Source organism: Scardinius erythrophthalmus (assembly GCF_964197995.2).
Source record: "Scardinius erythrophthalmus genome assembly, chromosome: 19".
NCBI classification, from domain to species: Eukaryota; Metazoa; Chordata; class Actinopteri; order Cypriniformes; family Leuciscidae; genus Scardinius; species Scardinius erythrophthalmus.
Genome location: NC_138239.1, coordinates 1,740,001 through 1,763,057, shown reverse-complemented (window position 1 = coordinate 1,763,057; position 23,057 = coordinate 1,740,001). Strand labels below are relative to the sequence as shown.

Sequence of the window (23,057 nt, the reverse complement as noted above, 5' to 3'; positions counted from 1 at the left end):
TTGCGCCCATTAGATTAAAAAAGGTCAGAGAGAAAAGTAAAGCACCATGGTACAACAGTACTACGCGTGTTCTAAAGAGAGAAACCCGTAATTTAGAGCGTAAATGGAAACAAACCAACTTAGAGGTCTTTAGAATCGCATGGAAAGACAGTATGTCACGTTATAAAAAGGCCCTAAAAGCGGCCAGGGCTGAGCATCTACGCAAACTAATAGAAAACAACCATAACAATCCTAAGTTCTTATTTAACACCGTGGCGAGACTAACAAATAAACAGATGTCTCCTGAACAAAGTATTCCATTACAGTTTAGTAGTAATGATTTCATGAAGTTCTTCACTGAGAAAATAGAAAACATCAGAACCACAATTGTAAACGTTCAATCCTCAATCGCGCCTTATAATTCAGCCTCAATTATCACGCCGCAAGAACAATTACAGTGCTTTTCAACTATAGAACAAAAAGAGTTAAATAAATTTATCATTTCCTCTAAAACAACAACATGTTTATTAGATCCCATACCAACTAAACTATTGAAAGAAGTGTTACCTGTAGTGGAAGAGCCTCTCCTCAATATTATTAACTCGTCTTTATCTTTAGGTCATGTTCCAAGAACATTTAAATTGGCAGTTATAAAACCTCTCATTAAGAAACCACAATTAGATCCGAATAATCTAGTAAATTATAGACCCATTTCAAATCTACCTTTTATGTCTAAAATACTAGAAAAAGTTGTGTCCGCTCAACTGGGCTCTTTCTTACAAGAAAATGACACCTATGAAAAGTTTCAGTCTGGATTCAGGCCGCATCATAGCACTGAAACTGCGCTCGTTAAAATCACAAATGATTTACTTTTAGCTTCTGACCAAGGCTGTATCTCAATATTAGTTTTACTTGATCTTAGTGCTGCGTTCGATACTATAGATCATACAATACTCTTAGATCGACTACAAAATTATACTGGTGTTCAAGGACAAGCATTAAGCTGGTTTAGATCGTATTTATCTGACCGCTACCATTTTGTTTATTTAAATGGAGAAAAATCTATCATAACTCCAGTAAACTATGGAGTGCCGCAGGGATCTGTGTTAGGCCCTCTATTATTCTCAATATATATGCTGCCACTTGGAAATATTATAAGGAAACATGGAATTAGTTTCCATTGTTATGCTGATGACACTCAAATCTATATTTCATCACGGCCAGATGAAAACGCTAAATTATCCAAATTGACAGAGTGTGTTAAAGATATAAAAGATTGGATGACGCATAATTTTCTTTTATTAAATCCAGACAAGACAGAGGTACTACTTATCGGTTCAAAAAACCACCCACAAAACCTCTCACAATACAACTTTAACATAGTAGGATGTCCTGTTACTTCATCCTCTACAGTAAAAGACCTGGGTGTTATATTAGACTGCAACCTGTCTTTTGAAAATCATATTTCATATGTTACAAGAACAGCCTTTTTCCACCTTAGAAACATTGCTAAGCTACGTAATATGCTATCAGTTTCTGACGCAGAAAAGTTAGTTCATGCATTCATGACCTCGAGACTAGATTACTGTAATGCGTTATTAGCCGGTTGTCCTGCATCCTTAATAAACAAGCTACAGTTAGTCCAAAATGCCGCCGCTAGAGTTCTAACTAGATCAAGAAAATATGATCATATAACACCGATTTTATCATCCCTACATTGGTTACCTATAAAGTCCCGTATTAATTACAAGGTATTGCTACTGACTTATAAAGCCCTAAACGGCTTAGCTCCAGTCTATTTAACCGATCTTCTATCGCCCTATAATCCATCGCGCTCTTTAAGATCACTAAATTCGAGGCTTTTGGTCATACCTAGGATATCCAGATCCACCAAAGGAGGGAGAGCATTTTCACATTTAGCACCAAAACTCTGGAATAGTCTTCCGGATACTGTTCGTTGCTCAGACTCACTCTCCCAGTTTAAAACTAGATTAAAGACGCATCTCTTCAGCCAGGCATTCATATAATACTTTTAATCCTACAGTTAAATCCGACCTCTAGTTCATAAACGCCAGAGGAGAACTGGCCCCCGACTGAGCCCGGGTTCTCCCAAGGTTTTTTTTTTCTCCATTAGGTCACCTGATGGAGTTTTTCGGTTCCTTGCCACTGTTGCCTTTGGCTTGCTCAGTTGGGGATATTTGGGGATATTTAATTTAACTAATCAATCAACGATACTATTGATCAGCATTACCGAACGTAGACGTTCCACTAGAAACAAACATTGATGTATTGTTCTAATTTATTACTGTGAAGCTGCTTTGATACAACCTGTGTTGTGAAAAGCGCTATATAAATAAACTTGACTTGACTTGACTTGACGATATATGGGCCACCATATCAGTGTTAACAGTATATGTTCATTTTTAATGTTATTGTTAATTATCGGCCCAGATAAGAAAATGGCCGATATATTAAAGCTGATTAATAATGTATTGTTTCCTTCAGCTGAGACGCTTCAGATGTGCAACGTTCGACATGATGGTTTTCAATTGCTTGAAATATGATTGAAATCACTTCAAAAAAGGAAAATACAGTTAAAGTGCAAATCTGTCATATCGGCTACACAACATTATCATGAGAACATCATAATTGTGTGTTTGGGATGTGGCTTTTAATGGTGAGACTGTAATTAGGCTCTCAAAAATGATATGCAATTTGTATTTAGATTTATCAGCCAATATATCGGTTATCGGCTTTCAAATATAAAGAATTATCGGTTATCGTATCGGCCAAAATTTCTGTAGGACTAGAGTCTCCAAACAGAATAATGACTGTTATCTAACAGGTTTCCTAAAACACTCAGTCCAGTATGACGCTGTAATTAGCAGGTCAATCACTGTCAGAACGCTCGTTTAGTCTGGACTATCAGTCGTTTTCCTCGTCAGTATCGCTATCAGCCCCTGATGGCCGTGTCTCCTGTCCCGTTCTGAACGCCAAGACAAAACGCCTCCATGTCCTTCAGTTCGTGAGATTAAATATCAGCTTCCCACATTTGACCCGCAACAATTAGAAGAGAAACGACAATACTGAGAAGGACGTAACATGTTTGCAAACTGATTAAACTAGTTATCATGTGGACTTTAGATAGCAGCACCAGACCAGACTGTTTTTATTACAGACCAGTCTGTGTTTATACGGGGAAAACAAATCCAGAACTTTTTACACTTACTTCAAATCCCTTTTTGTTACTATGAGGATTATATTGTCCAAGTTGTCAAATAATTATAAATTAGACTTTTCCCATGTTTATGGATCCTGCTGGATTGTGTAGTTTGCTCTGTTTGGAAAACTTGTGCTGATGAACAGAGCCGGTGTGCGATCCGTAGACGTGAACAGATGTGCATTGTGGGCGCACGCTACAAAAAGCGTTTGGGGTCGTGTGAAAATATGAAAATATCCTCGCAGGAAGTATTGATATGGAAAAGACGTTGGCGGAGCGGATCATTCCGAGGTGACCGGAAATAATAGGGAAAGTTTTGGCAGGATGGTCTGATCCTGGTTTGAAAAGGCTGTTTGTGATGGCGATGTCTGTGTGAGAACAACCGCCATGTGGTTTTCCACAAACGGGACGTTTCTGTGCCAAAAGCACCAATATCTGCCCGTTCGCTTTCAGTACTCAGTCACGTCTAAGAATGTGTTCACTGTACTAACCAGGACTGGCCTCATAATGCATCAAAAAACACTTATCTCAATTGTTTCTCCAGCATTGAGATCAGTGGGAGAGCAAATACTTCAAAAACTTCAAAGTTTTGTGCTTTAGGAAGCCGTTCCAGCCGCTCAGAGATCTCAGTGTCCACATAATCTCTCACTGTAGGACTAATATGAGTCTGTTTTTATATTTCATCTCAGGAACTGTAGAGTAGAAGCACATCTCTCCCAGCAAACAGGGAACGTTCTGTCAAAGTTATGAACTAATGTTCTTCCAGTAATATTTATCTGCCATGCATGATTGACATTGTGTTTGTTGTCCGCTATTCTGACCAAAGAAAGATTACAGCGACGAAAGACTCGTTGTGTTCAGCAGTTTTAACTGAAGCACAGTCGACTTTCACATGACTTTTACATTCACATGTCCACTTATTATAGCATTTTTAGGCTTGTTGTTTAAATTTGGCTCATAAAGCAGTGGAGTTTACGGCGTTATTAAAGTGATCAGGTGCAGGTCGCAATATTTTGGTCTTTTATTTCGGTTTTACTGTAGGCTTGTTCTTAGTCGCTGTTTTAGAGCAAGATCTGGAAACACGCGTGTAAACCTCACTCCCCTGATCTCAAGGCATGCTGGCAACTGTTGCTAGAGACTGCAGTTTGTACCTGTACCTGTAGTCCATCATTTTATCCTTTAAAACTCATCTTTGATCACCAGAATGACATATCTTAACGTTTTTTTCCTTGGAAAAAACATTTCTTCATGCCTTAAAATAGCTTGAATGTAACTCGACACCCTTACCTCATTTAGTATGCACGGTTCTATGAATATGCAAATGAGCCCCGCCTCCACTCACTCCCTCAGCTCAGAGATCCACTGGTTGACGATCACACGTTGATCTGATTGGTTACAAGGTAGTTTGTGACGTCAGAAACACCAGCGATTTCAAAGCGTGTTTTTGAGACTGTCTTTGGTTCACTGCAGTTTTAAGGAGGAAATACTCAGCAATGCTGTCGACTTATGAATTTACACATGGTTTGTCTTAAAGCAGATTAAAAACACCACATAGACATATAAACAACTTTAAAAGCTGGACTTTCACCACAGGGCGACTTTAAAACGTTGCTACTTTGTTTCAGAATGTTCATTCAAATGTAACTGTTTATAGAATGATAAAACGGAATGTTCGTATAACCAAGAAAAAAACGCTTTGACCTTTTGAACGTTCCGAGAACATTCAGAAAAAGGGGATGTTGGGGCATTGGTAGAACACGTTTTTGTGAGCTGGGCTGTTACGTGTCCTGAACAGTTTCTTCTGGTTTGTTTGGTGAGTTTGTGAGCCAAGCCCCAGGAGAGCATCACGGGGGACATTAGGAGCCGCCGAAGCCGGTTTGTCTTTGTTTATTCACATGTGTCGGGCTGGGGGGTCTTCAGGAGAACCTGCGGGAGCCGAGGGGTTCTGCATCTGACGTCGATACTCCAGACTTATTTAACACACATGCGGCTGGAAGAGGAAAACACAGGGATGCATGCGAAGGGCAATGAGAGGCAGAAAGACTCAAGCTGTTTCTAGTGTATAAATGAGGTCATCTTTTAGAGTAAAGTTCTCATTTATGTTTCAGTCAAGTGTCAATTTTGGATTTTTTTCAGTCTCCATCTCGTTGCTGTCTAGGAGAAGCATTTGAGACATTCAAGAGATCTTTCCAGAGATGCCGCTCTTCACGTGTCGGTCAAAAATTGTCGAATTGTATTGTTTAATTAAATTAAATTAATATACTATATTTTAGTTAATGTTTTTTATTTCATATTTTGTATTTTTAGGGGGTTTTATGGTACTAAATTATAGTTACGCTATATTTATAATCCATATATTCACTTTTTGAGCATAGGCCTGAAAATTTAATTTCCTGTTGCCTGTTTCCTTAAACTGTTGCTCTAAAGCATTCAAGATTACCACAGACTTCAGTTTGATCAATTTTCAAAGACGACACTTGGCAGATTATTGCTGAAGTGAAAAAAGTTTTGAAAAGTGAGCTTAAAAAAACGTACAGAATTTTACGTTTATTGTTATGAAAAATGAAATATATATTTTCAAAAACATGTTTTACTCTAAAACTGTGAGAAAATCAAAGCCATAAATCTAAATAAGTTGTGTTCAAAATTTTACCCTGATATCTCAGTAAATGAGCGTTCAGTGAGAGTGTGTTCGGCTGCAGTACCAACCGCTTCCACTAGAGGAAACTCGTCTCTCATTCATTTCCAATGCGTCATTTCTGACGAGGAGCTCAAGTGGGACTATTTTTTTTTCAGGACCATTTAACCTTTTTTTCATGTTCACATAGCAAGTGCCAAAATATATACCAAGTTTCATACCATTCCGATGAAAAAATAATAATGTTTTCAGAGTGTCTCATTTTGGTGCCATTCATTGGAGCGTAAACAAACAAATCTCACGACACGCCGAGACGAGGACAAAACAAGCCCGACAAATGAGCTTGTCTTCTTCTCTACAGTGATACCCGGAGCGACGGACTCAGACGAGGAGGACGAGCGCTGCCCCCTGGTGGCCGGATGCGATCGCGTCGACGGACGGTGTGTGTGTGAGTCCAAACACTCCTGCATCAGAACCTACAGCTATCCCGACAGAGACGCCTGTGTGCATGCTGGGAAAACAGGTATGGACCTTGATAAAAACATATTATGATAACAAATTAATAGTGCTGGGCACCGAATAATCGTGATTAATCGCATCCAAAATAAAAGTTTGTGTTTACATAATATATGTGTGTGTACTGTGTATAATTATTTTGTATATATAAATACACACATGCATGTATATATTTAAGATTTTTTTTAATTTATATATAAAATATTTTTATTTATATATAATATCAATTATATATAAATATATATACAGTATGTACATACAATATTTCATACAATATGTACATGCATGTGTGTGTATTTATATATATACAAAATAACTCTACACAGTACACACACATATATTATGTAAACAACACAAACGTTTATTTTGGATGTGATTAATCGCGATTAATCGGTTGCCCAGAACCACAAATAAAGTATTTTTACATGTGCAAAATCAATTTTTTTGTGTTCAGATTGGAACCCGTCCCAAAGTTTCTGCTCACGATGAAGAACGTGCATTACGTTCTCTTTGCGAGCAGCTCTTCTGGGACGTGTTTTAATAGGTTTATGCATGATATATCTTTAAATAAACCGTCATGTCACATCGTTTACGTTCAGCATAAAGCTACATTTATTTAAATTTCATTGAACCAAGTTTACATTAGAGTAAGACGCAATTTATATGGCACATTAATCATCGGTAGCCTGTGTTTGACCTGAAACTCTCTGTCTCTCAGGGTCTCGCCGTCACGAACACAGACACAGGTTTGTGGGCCCTGTGAACCCGGAGTGTGTGTTTTCTGGCTGTAATCTGACGGTCGACGGATGTGTGTGTGCGTCTCAGAGCTGCGACGATCACTTCACGTACGTCAACCGCAGTCAGTGCCAGCGGGCGGCAGGTAACGCAACATTTCCAGTGCATTAACTCTAAACTAAACATTTGAGACGGGACGCGTGTGTGTGTTACAGGAGTGTGCAAAGGTTGTAGGATTTGTGCATCTATTATGCTATTTTAAAGACTCTTAGTTTTGTTTTGGAGTCCCTACAACAGGTTCACATGCATACAAGATCAAAAAACGCTTGAATTCTCTCATAATCTCCACTGCACATCAGCTCTCTTCTCTCAGTGTCTGAAACGCTTTGTTCGGAGATTCAGTCTCTCTAAGCTCCGCCTCTCTGAGAGCTGCTCTGCTCTGATTGGTCGGAAAGCAAACGCTCATTATCATATCTGAATTTCAGCTCTTGATCACAGTGATACGAACAGTAACGATGGCGTGGGCTTTACCGTATCAATCTCAGAAAACAGCGTCTTCTCGACACGAACACGAGCCAAACTCTCCCATTCTCAGATACACTACAGTGTTTGAGGGCGGGGCCAAGAGACGCTGCTCAGCCAATCGCCATTATGCTAATGAGTTACAAACCCACAGCAGAAAGTGAGACTGAATTACTGACAACTCATTTCAGTTCAGAATCACTTCTTTCTTTTAGGAGACAAAATCTCCATTTATCTTTGATCTTTGAAACTTTACACTCACAAACAGCTTTATTACACACTACATGTTGTGCATTAATGAAGCCAACAGCATAAACCAACCAACAATAAACTGGTTTGCCTGCTGGAAGATCTTTATTACTAGATGGCATCTGCAGACTTTTGATCACATTTACTGTGGGGAAGAACTGGATTAAATATGATCAAATGTGTTAATTGCGTACTACACTCTTATTGGTCGCTGAACACATCATCAGATTAGTCTGAATATTTTATAAACACACAAGCAAGTAGAGGCAGAAGATGTGTAAAACTCTGTGAATGATGCATCTTTAAAGTCGGCATGAAACAGAAGAAGCGCTGGTCTTTTCTCCTCTATTGTGTCGTATATCCGAGAGAAACGCTTCAGGAACAAGAACAAATGTGGGCGGGGCTTGATTGTGTCTGTGGAGAATTGATTGGACGGTTGTAGTTTGCTATTGGCTGATCTCCTGTGAGTGACAGGTTATAGCCCCGCCCACATCATCAGAGAAGAGATGCTGCTTTTATTCTGATTCAAGATTATTAACGATTAATAATGATGTGCACACATAAATCATTTAGAATAAACACTGCAATAATCATATCTTATGCGCCTGAGATATGAGCCGTTCCTGATTCACTGTTTATAACTTCAGTTCAGTGTCATTTAATGCATGTTGGGTTTATTTAATAGCATCTTGTGTTTAGATACTGCAATGCATCACATGATCCGTTTCTCTGAATGAAGGGAAGGAGAAGTTAGATTTGGCTTGTTGTTCTCAGTGTTTGTAAAAGGCTAGAAATGTTGTTTAGCTTCACATACGGTGTCAGTGGATTAATCTCCTCATACTGTAACTGTGAATGTGTCCAGCGTACAGTAAACAAGATTTCTTTGGTTCAGAGACGCCCCTTCCAGCAGCCAAACACTGAGCTGTGTGTGTGTGTGTGTGTGTGTGCGATTTACTCAAGCGCACATCTGTGGATCATTAGCTTGTTTGCAGTGGGATGTGTGTGTCTGTTTGTTATCAACACGTCAGTGTGTAGCTTATATAACACACTCGTCCCTGAAAACCAGGTTTCTCCACATGCGGAGCACATTGATCAGGTCTGCTAGTCGAGAGGCGAATCACTGATGTACATACGGAGCACATTGATCAGGACTGCTAGTCGAGAGGCGAATCACTGATGTACATACTGTGCACATTGATCAGGACTGCTAGTCGAGAGGCGAATCACTGATGTACATGCGGAGCACATTGATCAGGACTGCTAGTCGAGAGGCGAATCACTGATGTACATACGGTGCACATTGATCAGGACTGCTAGTCGAGAGGCGAATCACTGATGTACATGCGGAGCACATTGATCAGGACTGCTAGTCGAGAGGCGAATCACTGATGTACATACTGTGCACATTGATCAGGACTGCTAGTCGAGAGGCGAATCGCTGATGTACATACGGAGCACATTGATCAGGACTGCTAGTCAAGAGGCGAATCACTGATGTACATGCGGTGCACATTGATCAGGACTGCTAGTTGAGAGGCGAATCGCTGATGTACATACGGTGCACATCGATCAGGACTGCTAGTCGAGAGGCGAATCACTGATGTACATACGGAGCACATTGATCAGGACTGCTAGTCGAGAGGCGAATCGCTGATGTACATACGGTGCACATTGATCAGGACTGCTAGTCGAGAGGCGAATCACAGATGTACATACGGAGCACATTGATCAGGACTGCTAGTCGAGAGGCGAATCACTGATGTACATACGGTGCACATTGATCAGGACTGCTAGTCGAGAGGCGAATCACTGATGTACATACGGTGCACATTGATCAGGACTGCTAGTTGAGAGGCGAATCACTGATGTACATACGGTGCACATTGATCAGGACTGCTAGTCGAGAGGCGAATCACAGATGTACATACGGAGCACATTGATCAGGTCTGCTAGTCGAGAGGCGAATCACTGATGTACATGCAGATGACATTCAGTTACTTTTTTCGTTCAAACCTGATAGTCTAGATAAACTGTCAGTTTTACAAGACTGTTTAGTCTCCATTAACAAATGGATGGCAAACAATTTTTTGCAACTTAATAAGGATAAAACTGAATTGATGATCTTTGCTCCTGACAATATTATACCTAAGATTAAGCAGGTTTTGGGGGTTTCAGCCACCTCAGATTGTAGTGAAATGAGAAATTTGGGTGTCTGTCTGGATAGAGCCATATGTTTTAACAGTCATATAAAGTCTGTAGTTCGCTCATGTTTTTACCATCTTAGGAACATTGCTCAGATTAGATCGGTTGTCTCAAGAAAAGAGTTGGAGATGCTTGTTCATGCCTTCATCTCGTCAAGATTGGACTACTGTAATGTTCTGTACACTTGTTTAAATAAGTCTTCTATGCAGCGACTACAAGTTGTACAAAATGCTGCAGCAAGGCTTTTGACTGGTACCAGTAAGTGGTCCCACATAAGACCAGTTCTCAAGGACCTTCATTGGCTTCCAGTTGAATTCAGAGTGCAGTTTAAAATTTTAGTTATCACTTATAGAGCCCTGCACGGCCAGGCACCTCTCTATATTCAAGATCTTTTACACAAACATTCACCGGGTCGCCTCTTACGGTCTTCTAGTATGGACCTTCTAATTGTCCCTAGAACTCGTCTAAAGACTAAAGGGGACTGTGCCTTTTGTACTGTGGCACCGAGGCTTTGGAACTCACTTCCCTTAGCACTGAGAACTATGGATTCTGTCAGTTCTTTTAAAAAACATCTGAAGACGCATCTTTTTGGGCTTGCTTTTATTTGACAGCATTGGTTACTTGTGTTTTTATGTTTTGTGTGTTGTTTTAGTAGATCTATTTTTTGCATGTCTGATCTTTTTAATTAACAGTTTGTAAAGCACTTTGTGACTTTTTGTCTGTGAAAGGTGCTATATAAATAAATTTTACTTACTTACTTACATACGGTGCACATTGATCAGGACTGCTAGTCGAGAGGCGAATCGCTGATGTACATACGGTGCACATTGATCAGGACTGCTAGTCGAGAGGCGAATCGCTGATGTACATACGGAGCACATTGATCAGGTCTGCTAGTCGAGAGGCGAATCGCAGATGTACATACGGTGCACATTGATCAGGACTGCTAGTCGAGAGGCGAATCACTGATGTACATACGGTGCACATTGATCAGGACTGCTAGTCGAGAGGCGAATCGCTGATGTACATACGGAGCACATTGATCAGGACTGCTAGTCGAGAGGCGAATCGCAGATGTACATGCGGTGCACATTGATCAGGACTGCTAGTCGAGAGGCGAATCGCAGATGTACATACGGAGCACATTGATCAGGACTGCTAGTCGAGAGGCGAATCGCAGATGTACATGCGGTGCACATTGATCAGGACTGCTAGTCGAGAGGCGAATCGCTGATGTACATGCGGTGCACATTGATCAGGACTGCTAGTCGAGAGGCGAATCACTGATGTACATACGGTGCACATTGATCAGGACTGCTAGTCGAGAGGCGAATCGTAGATGTACATACGGTGCACATTGATCAGGACTGCTAGTCGAGAGGCGAATCGCAGATGTACATACGGTGCACATTGATCAGGACTGCTAGTCGAGAGGCGAATCGCTGATGTACATGCGGTGCACATTGATCAGGACTGCTAGTCGAGAGGCGAATCGCTGATGTACATGCGGTGCACATTGATCAGGACTGCTAGTCGAGAGGCGAATCGCAGATGTACATGCGGTGCACATTGATCAGGACTGCTAGTCGAGAGGCGAATCGCTGATGTACATACGGTGCACATTGATCAGGACTGCTAGTCGAGAGGCGAATCACAGATGTACATACGGAGCACATTGATCAGGACTGCTAGTCGAGAGGCGAATCGCTGATGTACATGCGGTGCACATTGATCAGGACTGCTAGTCGAGAGGCGAATCGCTGATGTACATGCGGTGCACATTGATCAGGACTGCTAGTCGAGAGGCGAATCACTGATGTACATACGGTGCACATTGATCAGGACTGCTAGTCGAGAGGCGAATCGTAGATGTACATACGGTGCACATTGATCAGGACTGCTAGTCGAGAGGCGAATCACAGATGTACATGCGGTGCACATTGATCAGGACTGCTAGTCGAGAGGCGAATCGCTGATGTACATGCGGTGCACATTGATCAGGACTGCTAGTCGAGAGGCGAATCGCTGATGTACATGCGGTGCACATTGATCAGGACTGCTAGTCGAGAGGCGAATCGCAGATGTACATGCGGTGCACATTGATCAGGACTGCTAGTCGAGAGGCGAATCGCTGATGTACATACGGTGCACATTGATCAGGACTGCTAGTCGAGAGGCGAATCACAGATGTACATACGGTGCACATTGATCAGGACTGCTAGTCGAGAGGCGAATCGCTGATGTACATGCGGTGCACATTGATCAGGACTGCTAGTCGAGAGGCGAATCGCTGATGAACATACGGAGCACATTGATCAGGACTGCTAGTCGAGAGGCGAATCGCAGATGTACATGCGGTGCACATTGATCAGGAGTGCTAGTCGAGAGGCGAATCGCAGATGTACATACGGAGCACATTGATCAGGTCTGCTAGTCGAGAGGCGAATCGCTGATGTACATACGGTGCACATTGATCAGGACTGCTAGTTGAGAGGCGAATCGCTGATGTACATACGGTGCACATCGATCAGGACTGCTAGTCGAGAGGCGAATCGCTGATGTACATACGGTGCACATTGATCAGGACTGCTAGTCGAGAGGCGAATCACAGATGTACATGCGGTGCACATTGATCAGGACTGCTAGTCGAGAGGCGAATCGCTGATGTACATACAGTGCACATTGATCAGGACTGCTAGTCGAGAGGCGAATCGCTGATGAACATACGGAGCACATTGATCAGGACTGCTAGTCGAGAGGCGAATCGTAGATGTTCATACGGTGCACATTGATCAGGACTGCTAGTCGAGAGGCGAATCACTGATGTACATACGGAGCACATTGATCAGGACTGCTAGTCGAGAGGCGAATCACAGATGTACATACGGAGCATATTGATCAGGACTGCTAGTCGAGAGGCGAATCACAGATGTACATACGGAGCACATTGATCAGGACTGCTAGTCGAGAGGCGAATCACAGATATACAACGTCTATTAACACTTGTGCATCAGTTACAAAAAGTTACACATCGGTCCATAGTGGACAAAAAGGAGCACAGACTTAAGTTTGGTCAAATTTTAAAGAACTTGGCAGATTATTGCTAAAGTAAAACAATTGTAAAAAGTAAAACCAAAAAAAAGTTATATAGGTTTAAGCTTACGTTATTTTATATAAAATGCATATTTTATGAAACATGTTTTATGAACTCATGTAGAAAATCAAAGCCATAAATCTAAACAAGGCATGTTCCACATTTGAGGTTGATATCTCAGAAAATGAGCTTTCAGTGTGTGTGTGTGTGTGTGTGTGTGTGTGTGTGTGTGTGTGTGTGTGTGTGTGTGTGTGTGTGTGTGTGTGTGTGTTTGTGTGTTTGTGTGTGTGTGTGTGTGTGTTCGGGCGCAGTTCCAGATTTCCCCATTAGAGGCAGCAAAACTCCACTGGACACACACAGGCTTGATTTGTTATTTGCAGTTTAGTTTTTCTCTCTCAAATATTACAAACACACACACGCGCATATTCTGTTTTATTACACACATACAAAATCACAGTCTGACATCCATACCAACACACCCACACAATTATCATTGCATAATTTATCCAGTTGGCTCTATAATATGCAGAAGCAGAAAACAGGAAGAAAGCGAGTGTTTGCTTTATAGGCCAAACCTGAGAAAATGGCACCATTTGGTAAAAAATGGTAAAAATTAAAATTTTAAAGTCTTGCCAACAGAATGAAAGCCTATTAACAAAGATTGCATCATTTTATAGTTAAATGGCCCGGGGTTAGAAAACAGCTGTTTTACATTGGAATAATATTTCACTGTTTTTACTGTATTTTTGATCAAGTAAATGCAGGTTTGAAGAGCAGAAGAGACTCTTTCAAAAACATTATAAAATCGTTCCGAACCCAAACCTTTGAACTGTACTGTATTTAAAAAAAAAAAAAAAAATGAATTATTGATTATTTTATTTTATTATATTATATTATTTTTGTTGTTGTAATGGAAAAATCCAAATGACTGTTCCCACTTTGTCTTTATAATGTGTAACCAATATAATATTGTTATAAAGAATGCATCATCTTGAGAGCGTCTCAGACTAGCAGAAGTGTGTGTGTCCTCAAGTCTCCTGCTAATATGTGCTGAGATGTAAAGCTGAAGCTCTCGTGACGTCGAGCGGCGGAGACTTGGCCTCGCTCCTGCTAATGAAATCATTATTAAACCAGTGCCATAAACAGCATCATAGTGTCGCTGCACATCAGACTTCTTCATTAGCTCTTTGTGTTTGAGCAGACGACACGTAATACACACATGTGAAGGACAGATTGTGTGTGTGTGTGTGTGTGTGTAGTGAAATTTGACCCCAGAATTGAGCTAAATTTGACACAACCTTAGTTTAGAGACATTTTGGGAGGTCCTCTATTAGAAAAGCAATACATATGAAAAAGAGCTTTCAACTAAAAAATCTAATCATACAAATATATAATAGTAATATTTTTTTCATTATTATTATTTTAGTAATCATAATAAAATAATAATAATATTAATAATTATGATATTAATAATTATGATTATATAGTAATAATAATAAAAAATTGCCTTATTATTATTATTATTATTTTATTATTATTATTATATTTTTATATTATATTATTATATTATTATATTTTATAATAATACTTTATAAAAAAAATGTATAAATACACAATTATTATTATTGTTATTATTATTATTATTTTATTATTATTATTATATTATATTATATTATATTATATTATATTATATTATATTATATTATATTATATTATATTATATTATATTATATTATATTTTATAACAATACTTTATTAAAAAGTATAAATATACAATAATTAGTATTATATAGTAATAATAAAATTGCACAACAAACCTGGAGCACAATATAACAAACCTGGAGCTTTTCTTCACACATACAGTATATGCGAGTATTTACTGGAAAAGATCATTCTCATGTATTGTGAATCATTGGATAGACAGTGGAAGACGGCCACAGACAGGCTTATCGTGTACGAGATTCTCTGTGTAAAAACACACAGTTGTTTATATTTTCATAGCAGAAACTGCAGTTGTCATTGGATCAAGTCAAGGACACGATATGAACACACATGATGTTTCTTGATCGACACACACACGATGTTTCTCGATTGTTCACACACACAATGTTTCTTGATCGTTCACACACACATGATGTTTCTTGATCGACACATACTGAAATATACTAATAATGAAAAATAAACCAATACATAATAATAACAACAGAAATAATAATAATAATTATGATAATTATGATTATTATTATTATTATATAGTCATATTGATGTAGAATTACAATTTTTATTACAAAAGTAATATTTCGAAAATGTGTTTAATATTTTTAAGTAAAAATAATAATCAAAATAAACAAATACCTAATAATAATAATAATAATAATAATTATAATAATTATTATTATTATTATTGTATAGTCATATTGATATAGAATCACAATTGTTATATTTGCAAATACAATTGTAATATTTTTATATTTCAGGTAAAAATAATAATAATCAAAAATAAACAAATACATAATAATAATAAATATTATTATTATTATTATTTTATAGTCATACTGATATAGAATCACAAATTTTTTGAACATATTTATATTATTATTATTACAATAGTAATATGGTTATTTTATTTAAAAAAATATTTAGTAATAATATAGATTTTTATTAATATTACAATTATAGTAATATTGATGTATAATCACATTTTTTGGCCATGTTCTGACTATAATAAGCCAGCTGAAATACAGTAGGTTGTCATGTTTTGTCTTTGACACTCTCAGACGTTCCCTCCAGGGTTTTCCTGAAGTCACGGATCGGGAATCTCGTCTCATTGTGTCTCTTCTGGAGAACTTTACTGGGAATCGGTGTTAAACCAGAGGATTTAGCCCAGAATAAGCTGGACTGAGACGGCTTTGTTCTGCATCCAGAGTCAGTCTCGGAACAGAGTGAACATTGTAGGCTTTTTCCATGAGTAAACGCTGCTTGTCAACACAGCCTCAGCCGAAGGAAAACACACTCACAAAGAGCCGCTTCACTTTCATGAAAGAGCGTCTGAGATCGCAGATATATGCATTGTTTACAAAGGGCCTTTCTGCGCTTATAAAACCAATTTCCTCTGACCCTGGAGGCTGTGTGTGTGTGTGTGTGTGAGAGAGAGAGAGAGAGAGAGAGAGAGAGAGAGTGTGTGTGTGTGTGTGTGTGTGTGTGTGTGAGAGAGAGTATGTGTCTGTGTGTGTGTGTGTGTGTGTGTGTGTGAGAGAGAGAGAGAGTATGTGTCTGTGTGTGTGTGTGTGTGTGTGTGAGAGAGAGAGTGTGTGTCTGTGTGTGTGTGTGTGTGTGTGTGTGTGTGTGTGTGAGAGAGAGAGAGTGTGAGTGAGTGAGTGAGTGAGTGAGTGAGTGAGTGAGTGAGTGAGTGAGTGAGTGAGTGAGTGAGTGAGTGAGTGAGTGAGTGAGTGAGTGAGTGAGTGAGTGCGTGCGTGTGTGTGTGCGTGTGTGCGTGTGTGTGTGTGTGTGTGTGTGTGTGTGTGTGCGTGCGTGTGTGTGCCTGTGTGCGTGTGTGTGTGTGCGTGCGTGTGTGCCTGTGTGTGCCTGTGTGTGCCTGTGTGTGTGTGTGTGTGTGTGTGTGTGTGTGTGTGTGTACTGCCGAGACGTGTTGTTAGTGTTGCTAGGCTCTTTATACTCCAGCGTTCTGTCTGTGACACATTTGAGCCGTTTTCAGGACAGAATATATCAATGTCTGTAAATGAAGCCTTTGTGCTTTTGTGTGCCGGGAGACGCCTTTGTGCGACCGGCTAATTATCCCGGACGAGCCCCAAACACTCGGGAATAATGGCAAACGCATTAGCCGCTGAATTCCTACATGGCCTATTGTGTTCGCTCGTAATTGTTCAACATCAGCCTTGGAGACGAACGCCGGGAATCACATTTGAATGACAATATAAGCTCGGATTGCTCTGACCTCTGACGCTCATTACTGAATCAGAAATATAAACATGCGCACAATCATGAATGATGTTCTTACTGGAGTCTGCAGATGCGTTCGCTTTTACTTAAAGCATTAGTTCAGTTCATAATTAAAATCTCCTGATAATTTACTCTCCGCCTCGTCATCCGAGATGTTCATGTGTTTCTTTCTTCAGTGGAAAAGAAATGAAGGTTTCTGAGGGAAACACTCCAGGATGTTTCTCCATATAGTGTCTTCAATGGGGTCCAACGGGTCGAAGGTCCAGATGTGAGTTTCAGTGCAGCTTCAAAGTCTCGACACGATCCAGCCGAGGAATAAGAGTCTCATCTAGACACACCAGCGGACATTTTACAACTAAATAAACATTTATATACTTTTATAATCACTAATGCTGGTCTTGCACTCGCTGTGATGCGACACACATTACGCAATCAGGTTGAAAGGTCAAGCGTGACGTAGGCGTAAGAACCGACCCAGTGTTTACAAAGAGAACGTGCAAAGACTGAGACAAACGCCATTGACAAAAGAAATTAAAAAATAAAAGATAAAACAACGATGTCGGATGATTTTGAAGTTGGAGGAGAAAATGAGATGAGAGTTTTTCGCCCTACTCTACATTTCTGAACCGGAACACGCGTGACCTTTCACCCTGATTACGTAATGCGTGAAGTCGTGGACGTGCAAGACCAGCATTTGTGGTTAAAAGTATATAAATATGGGTTTTTTTTCAGGAAATGACTGATGGTTTGGCTAAATAAGGATGGATTAGTATGGACATGGAGAAGCATGGACAGTGTTTTTGAATCAGTCTCTTGAATGAATGATTCATTGACTCACTCATAAAGACTTCACTTGTTTCATTACTGGATGAATCAGTGACTGTTTCTCAATTCCAAGAACGCAGAGAACGGACTTGTGTTCTCGTGGAGACCGGTCTTGCCAAGCTTCCTTGGAAGAACGAACTCGGAACCGGCCGCAATGACTTCTGGGACACCAGGCGAGTACTAGCTCAAGTCTGCATTCGATGCATCCTCGGTATCAAGAACACATCCGGGTTCTTTCATGCGTCCTCTGTACTTGCGTTCTTGAGAATTGGGTCTGAACTTCGACGGTTATGATGACGTAAAACGAGAACACAAGGACGCAAGATCGCTGAAGAACGCATATTGAGAAACACCCAGTGTGTTTGAAAGAATCTCTTGAATGAATGATTCAATGACTCACTCATAAAGACTTCACTTGTTTCATTACTGATGAATGAGCATTTTTGAATCAATCTTTTGAATGAATGATTCAATGACTCGCTCATAAAGATTTCACTTTTTTCATTACTGGATGAATCCGCATTTTTGAAAGAATCTCTTGAATGTTTGATTCAATGACTCACTCATAAAGACTTCACTTGTTTCCTTACTGGATGAATCTGCATTTTTGAAAGAATCTCTTGAATGAATGATTCAATGACTCGCTCATAAAGATTTCACTTTTTTCATTACTGGATGAATCAGCGTTTTTGAAGAAATCTCTTGAATGTTTGATTCAATGACTCGCTCATAAAGACGTAATCAATACAATCGTTATTTGAAATGTCAAGTTACTTTCAAGAGTTGATTTACTCTATTTTGATCACTACCGCAGACATCAGTGTTTATATCTGAACTATACACTTTTATCCCAGGTCTTCTGTGATCATTTTAATTATTGAAAGACAGAAATAATAATACTATAAAACTGTGTGGATGAAGATCGCATGGGTGTTTGAATCGAGATCACAATCTTTTAACGATTAATCGTGCATCTAAAATTTCTGTTAATTGAAATAAAGCTGAAATAAAATAAAATGTTGATATTAGTTGAAAAACTTGGAAATGTTGCCGTGGCAATAAACTGAAATAAGTTTAAGCTGAAGCACTAAATGTATTTACTGGAAATAAAAACTAGAACTGAAATAAAGATAAATGAAACCTAAATAGCAGTATTTTACTAATAAAATGACAAAAGCACATAATGAAATGACTTAAAATGAACATGAAACAAAATATATAAATGAAAGGTACTTGAAAATATGAATAAACTAAACTAACACTGCAGTGATGCTTATGTGTGAGTTTTAGTGAATTCATTGAGCTTCAGGACAGAGATGAATTCAGCGTTTCGGCCGTTAACGTGAGCGTCATTTTCCTCTGACAATATTCAGAGAGGAAGCTGATCAATGTGAGCTCTGTGTGGAGCACAGCTAAAGCAAACACCACGCTACAGATACGTATTTATTCAGCAGTTTCTGCGGCTCAATCACGTTTCCTACACACACACGAGCCGCACACACACTGACTCTGTTCTCCGCCTGGTTTGGTGGTTTAAATAACCTTAATTTGCTGTCAATTAAGCGCCTTTATGACCCAGAAGCCCAGAGCTGTCTTGTTCCAGTTATGTGAGATTATCCAGGATTGAAGCGGAGAGATTCGAGACGCGTGATTGGCTGAAGTGGCTCTTCTTAAAGCACATCTCCAGGTTTCACGAGGGTCTGACGGGGCCCGGGGCCCCAGAGCTAAAGCTAAAAACACCATCATAAAGACACTGACTTCTGGAAGAAACAGCGGTGCAAATCACGTTATGCTTTATTTTCCTTATTATCGGCCTGGCCTGCACTGGACACCGGATTCTGAACTATGCAACGGTTTTACGTAAAAAAACTTAAAAATGTTTTCACGCATATTTTCTGGCAACCCGTCACAATTTAAGGTTGATGGTTTAGCATTTGAAAATTAAGACATAAAGACATACTTATTTTTATTTTTTTGCACTATTATAATAGTACATTTCTTGGTTTGTTTAATATTTTTATGTAATAATAATCAAAAATATGTTTATATATAATTAAATAATTCATAATAAAATGAATACAAACTTGTTTATTAATAACAAAAAATAACGCAGAACTTCACTCTGAAACTGGCAATGCGCATATAATCCACTATTATATATACAATACATTTCTTGTTTTATGTAATAATAATCAAAAATAATAAAACATTTTAATATAAGTAAATAATTCATAATAAATTATATAATAATAATAATAATAAATTAGTTTATTAATAATACATAATTATGCAAAGCTTCACTCTGAAACTGGCAACTTTCTGTTTTTATATTTTTATATCACTATTGTAATATATTTCTTGTTTTGTTTAATATTTTTATTTAATAATAAAATAAAATAATTAATTTTATTTTTTATTAATAATTTTTATACATTAAAATCACCCCACTAAGTCTATTATGATTCATTCTTTCCAAATAAAGCTATTTAAATAATCTGGTGAAAATTCCTGTATTTATTCAGATATATTCACAATATATAGCAGAAAATCTAAATATTGCAATGTCAGTTTTTTGCAGTTTTTTAAGTTCTAAAAAGTCCTCTAGCATTTGTATTGCTCAAACATTAGAGCATGGTGCTTGCAACGCCAAGGTCTCGGGTTCGATTCCCAGAGAATGCATGAACAGGAAACATGCAATGTGAGTCGCTTTGGATAAAAGCATCTGCTAAATGCATAAAAGTACATTTAAAAAAGTTAAGGCAATAATTATAAATATATCTTTATTTTATATAGTACCTTCTCAAGGTGCTTACACAGAGACAGGAAACCGGTAACATTTAAAACCAAAATATCCATGCATAATGTATTGAACTTGGCTTCTTTAATATTAGTAGGTAGTGCATAAGTGAGATGAAACGTTCTTATTGCTCATGTTCATCAGTTATCTTTAGTGCACTTTAATAAGGACTGTTAAATAAAGTTATTTTCCTCATTAGCGAAGTGAGAGATGTGTGCAGCTGTCACTGCATTAGTCAGATAAGTGCGTTTGTTCTGCTCTCTAATGTGTGTTTCATGTCCACTTGAACCTGCAGTAAACAGTGTCAAAATGCCTGTAACAGCAGCTCTGTTATAGCGGCACACAAACCAAATCTCCCACTTTTCTTTTCCTGAATGGGGTCCAAAATACACCCTGGAGAATCCCAGGGTCTCCATATCGGAGCATCTTATTCCCAACCGCACGGAATGAGGGAATTAAAATACACAATGCACTCACTCAATGAGGAGTGTGTTCATGAGCGCCAATGAGAGACTCAGCCCTGAGGAATGAATGAACCAGTGAAGGAATTGTGCGGATTTGAGATTGAATGAATATAATGTTTCAGTGTTTCCCTCGGGAGTTTGTGAGACTAAGGCGGTTGGACCAATCTAGAGTAGTTCTGGATGAATATTTTGTGCAATTTTAAAGTTAAATGCATCAATCTAGTGCACTTCGAGAGCTAAATGAAGAGCGCCAACCCCTTTTCAGTGACCAAATTGTACAGAGTAACAATTGAGTTGTGCATTGATTCAAAGACATTGCTGATTCAAACTTTTTTTAGTTTGAAACCCTAGGGCCCTATCTCACACCCAGCGCAACTGACTTTGTACAGTGATGCATGTCTCATTCCTATTTCTCACCCGCGCACAGCGGACTTTTCCCTCCACAGACGCACGTCGGTAAATTAGGGAATGAACTTGCGCTCCCAGGGGCGGTTCAGGGAAAAGAGGAGGCGTGTTCCGGCGCAAACGTTCCCTGGTGCTATTTTGCAGTTTCAGAAAACAATTCCACCACTGATCAGGAAAAATCTAAAGTCAGTGGCGCACTGCGCATGTTATTCAGAGGCTATTTTAAGGGCGCATGCTTGGCCAGTATCAATTTAGCATGTGCACAACACACACACACTTTGCTTCTCTCATCTACACACAGACGCAGCAGTTCACATTTTTGCAAACCATACATAATTACAAAGGAAAAATATTCCACACGAGGGAAATCATTGTTGTGTCCATGAAGATGTGAAAAAATAGGCATAAATCTAGCTTACATATTTACCCAAATTATCATACGCCTGTTTAAGCGAAGCTAATCTGGGTGTGTTTCTCCATCCCCAATGTCACTTCTCTGTGTTTTACGGCCCTGACGAGAACGTCGCTCTCCTCGGCTGTGAACCGCTCCTGGCAAATCCGCCGTTATAATAGCAATCCGCCGTTATAATAGCAATCCGCCATGGAACAAGCTCTCTGGCTCTTAAAGGAAATGTGAGATGACGCTCTGATTGGTTTATTTCACGTTACGCCCAAACCACACCTATGAGTAATGAAGCAACTTCAGACCAACACATTTTAGATTTGCGTCGGGCGCAAGAGTCATTTATCCCGCCGGTATAATAGCAACAGCGCCCGAGATCCGCACACAAAGTTACTTGTGTTGCGCGTTTGATACTTGCGTTTCAGATCGTTAAAATAGGGCCCATAGTGTCTCAGCCCACATTAGCTTGCAAAACTTTTGCATTTTCTCTCAACACATTTGCGTTCCCCCAAGAAATTTTGCATTCATTCGCAAAACTTAGTTATCTTGCAAAACCTTTGCATTTCCCTATAGAAACTTTATGATGGAGGTAATATGAGGTTAGAGGAAAAACTATATATTAATGCGTTTGCATGTGAATGCAAAGTTTCTCAGGGGAACGCAAGAGAGAACACGAATCTTTCTCGTTTCACATAGTGATAGTTGTTGGTCATCATGTCACTGTCAGACCAGTGAACTGGAACCGGCTCATCATGGCGGGTCAGGACGTGCTCAGACGATCAGAATCACATCAGAATCTTTATTTGTCATTATACAGAATTATATGCAATCCTGAAACACTGAGTTCCTGTTGTGAGAGTTGGACAGACAGGAAGTGATGAGGTGTGAAAAAGGGGCGGAGTCAGCGAGACAGGGCCTCAGTGTTTGCTCTGGTTTAGCCTCAAATATTCTGTTTTACCAACAATCCAAATTCCCGCGTTGGCCTCTTGGCCCGGCGCTAAATGTGCTCTGCGTCCTGGAACTAATGGACTTAAGGAGAAGCGCAGCG

The 23,057-nt window shown here is 39.3% G+C and overlaps 1 protein-coding gene across 2 annotated transcripts in view; it reads left to right on the top strand.

Annotated features, from left to right (window-relative positions):
* Positions 1–23,057, top strand: part of LOC308707593 (cysteine-rich motor neuron 1 protein) — a 70,971-nt gene that overhangs the window by 3,949 nt on the left and 43,965 nt on the right. For both annotated transcript variants that reach the window (XM_081394186.1, XM_081394187.1), the window contains exons 2-3: positions 6,199–6,360; positions 7,072–7,233. In XM_081394186.1, coding sequence (XP_081250312.1) covers positions 6,199–6,360; positions 7,072–7,233 — 324 coding nt within the window. The remainder of the gene's footprint in view (positions 1–6,198; positions 6,361–7,071; positions 7,234–23,057) is intronic.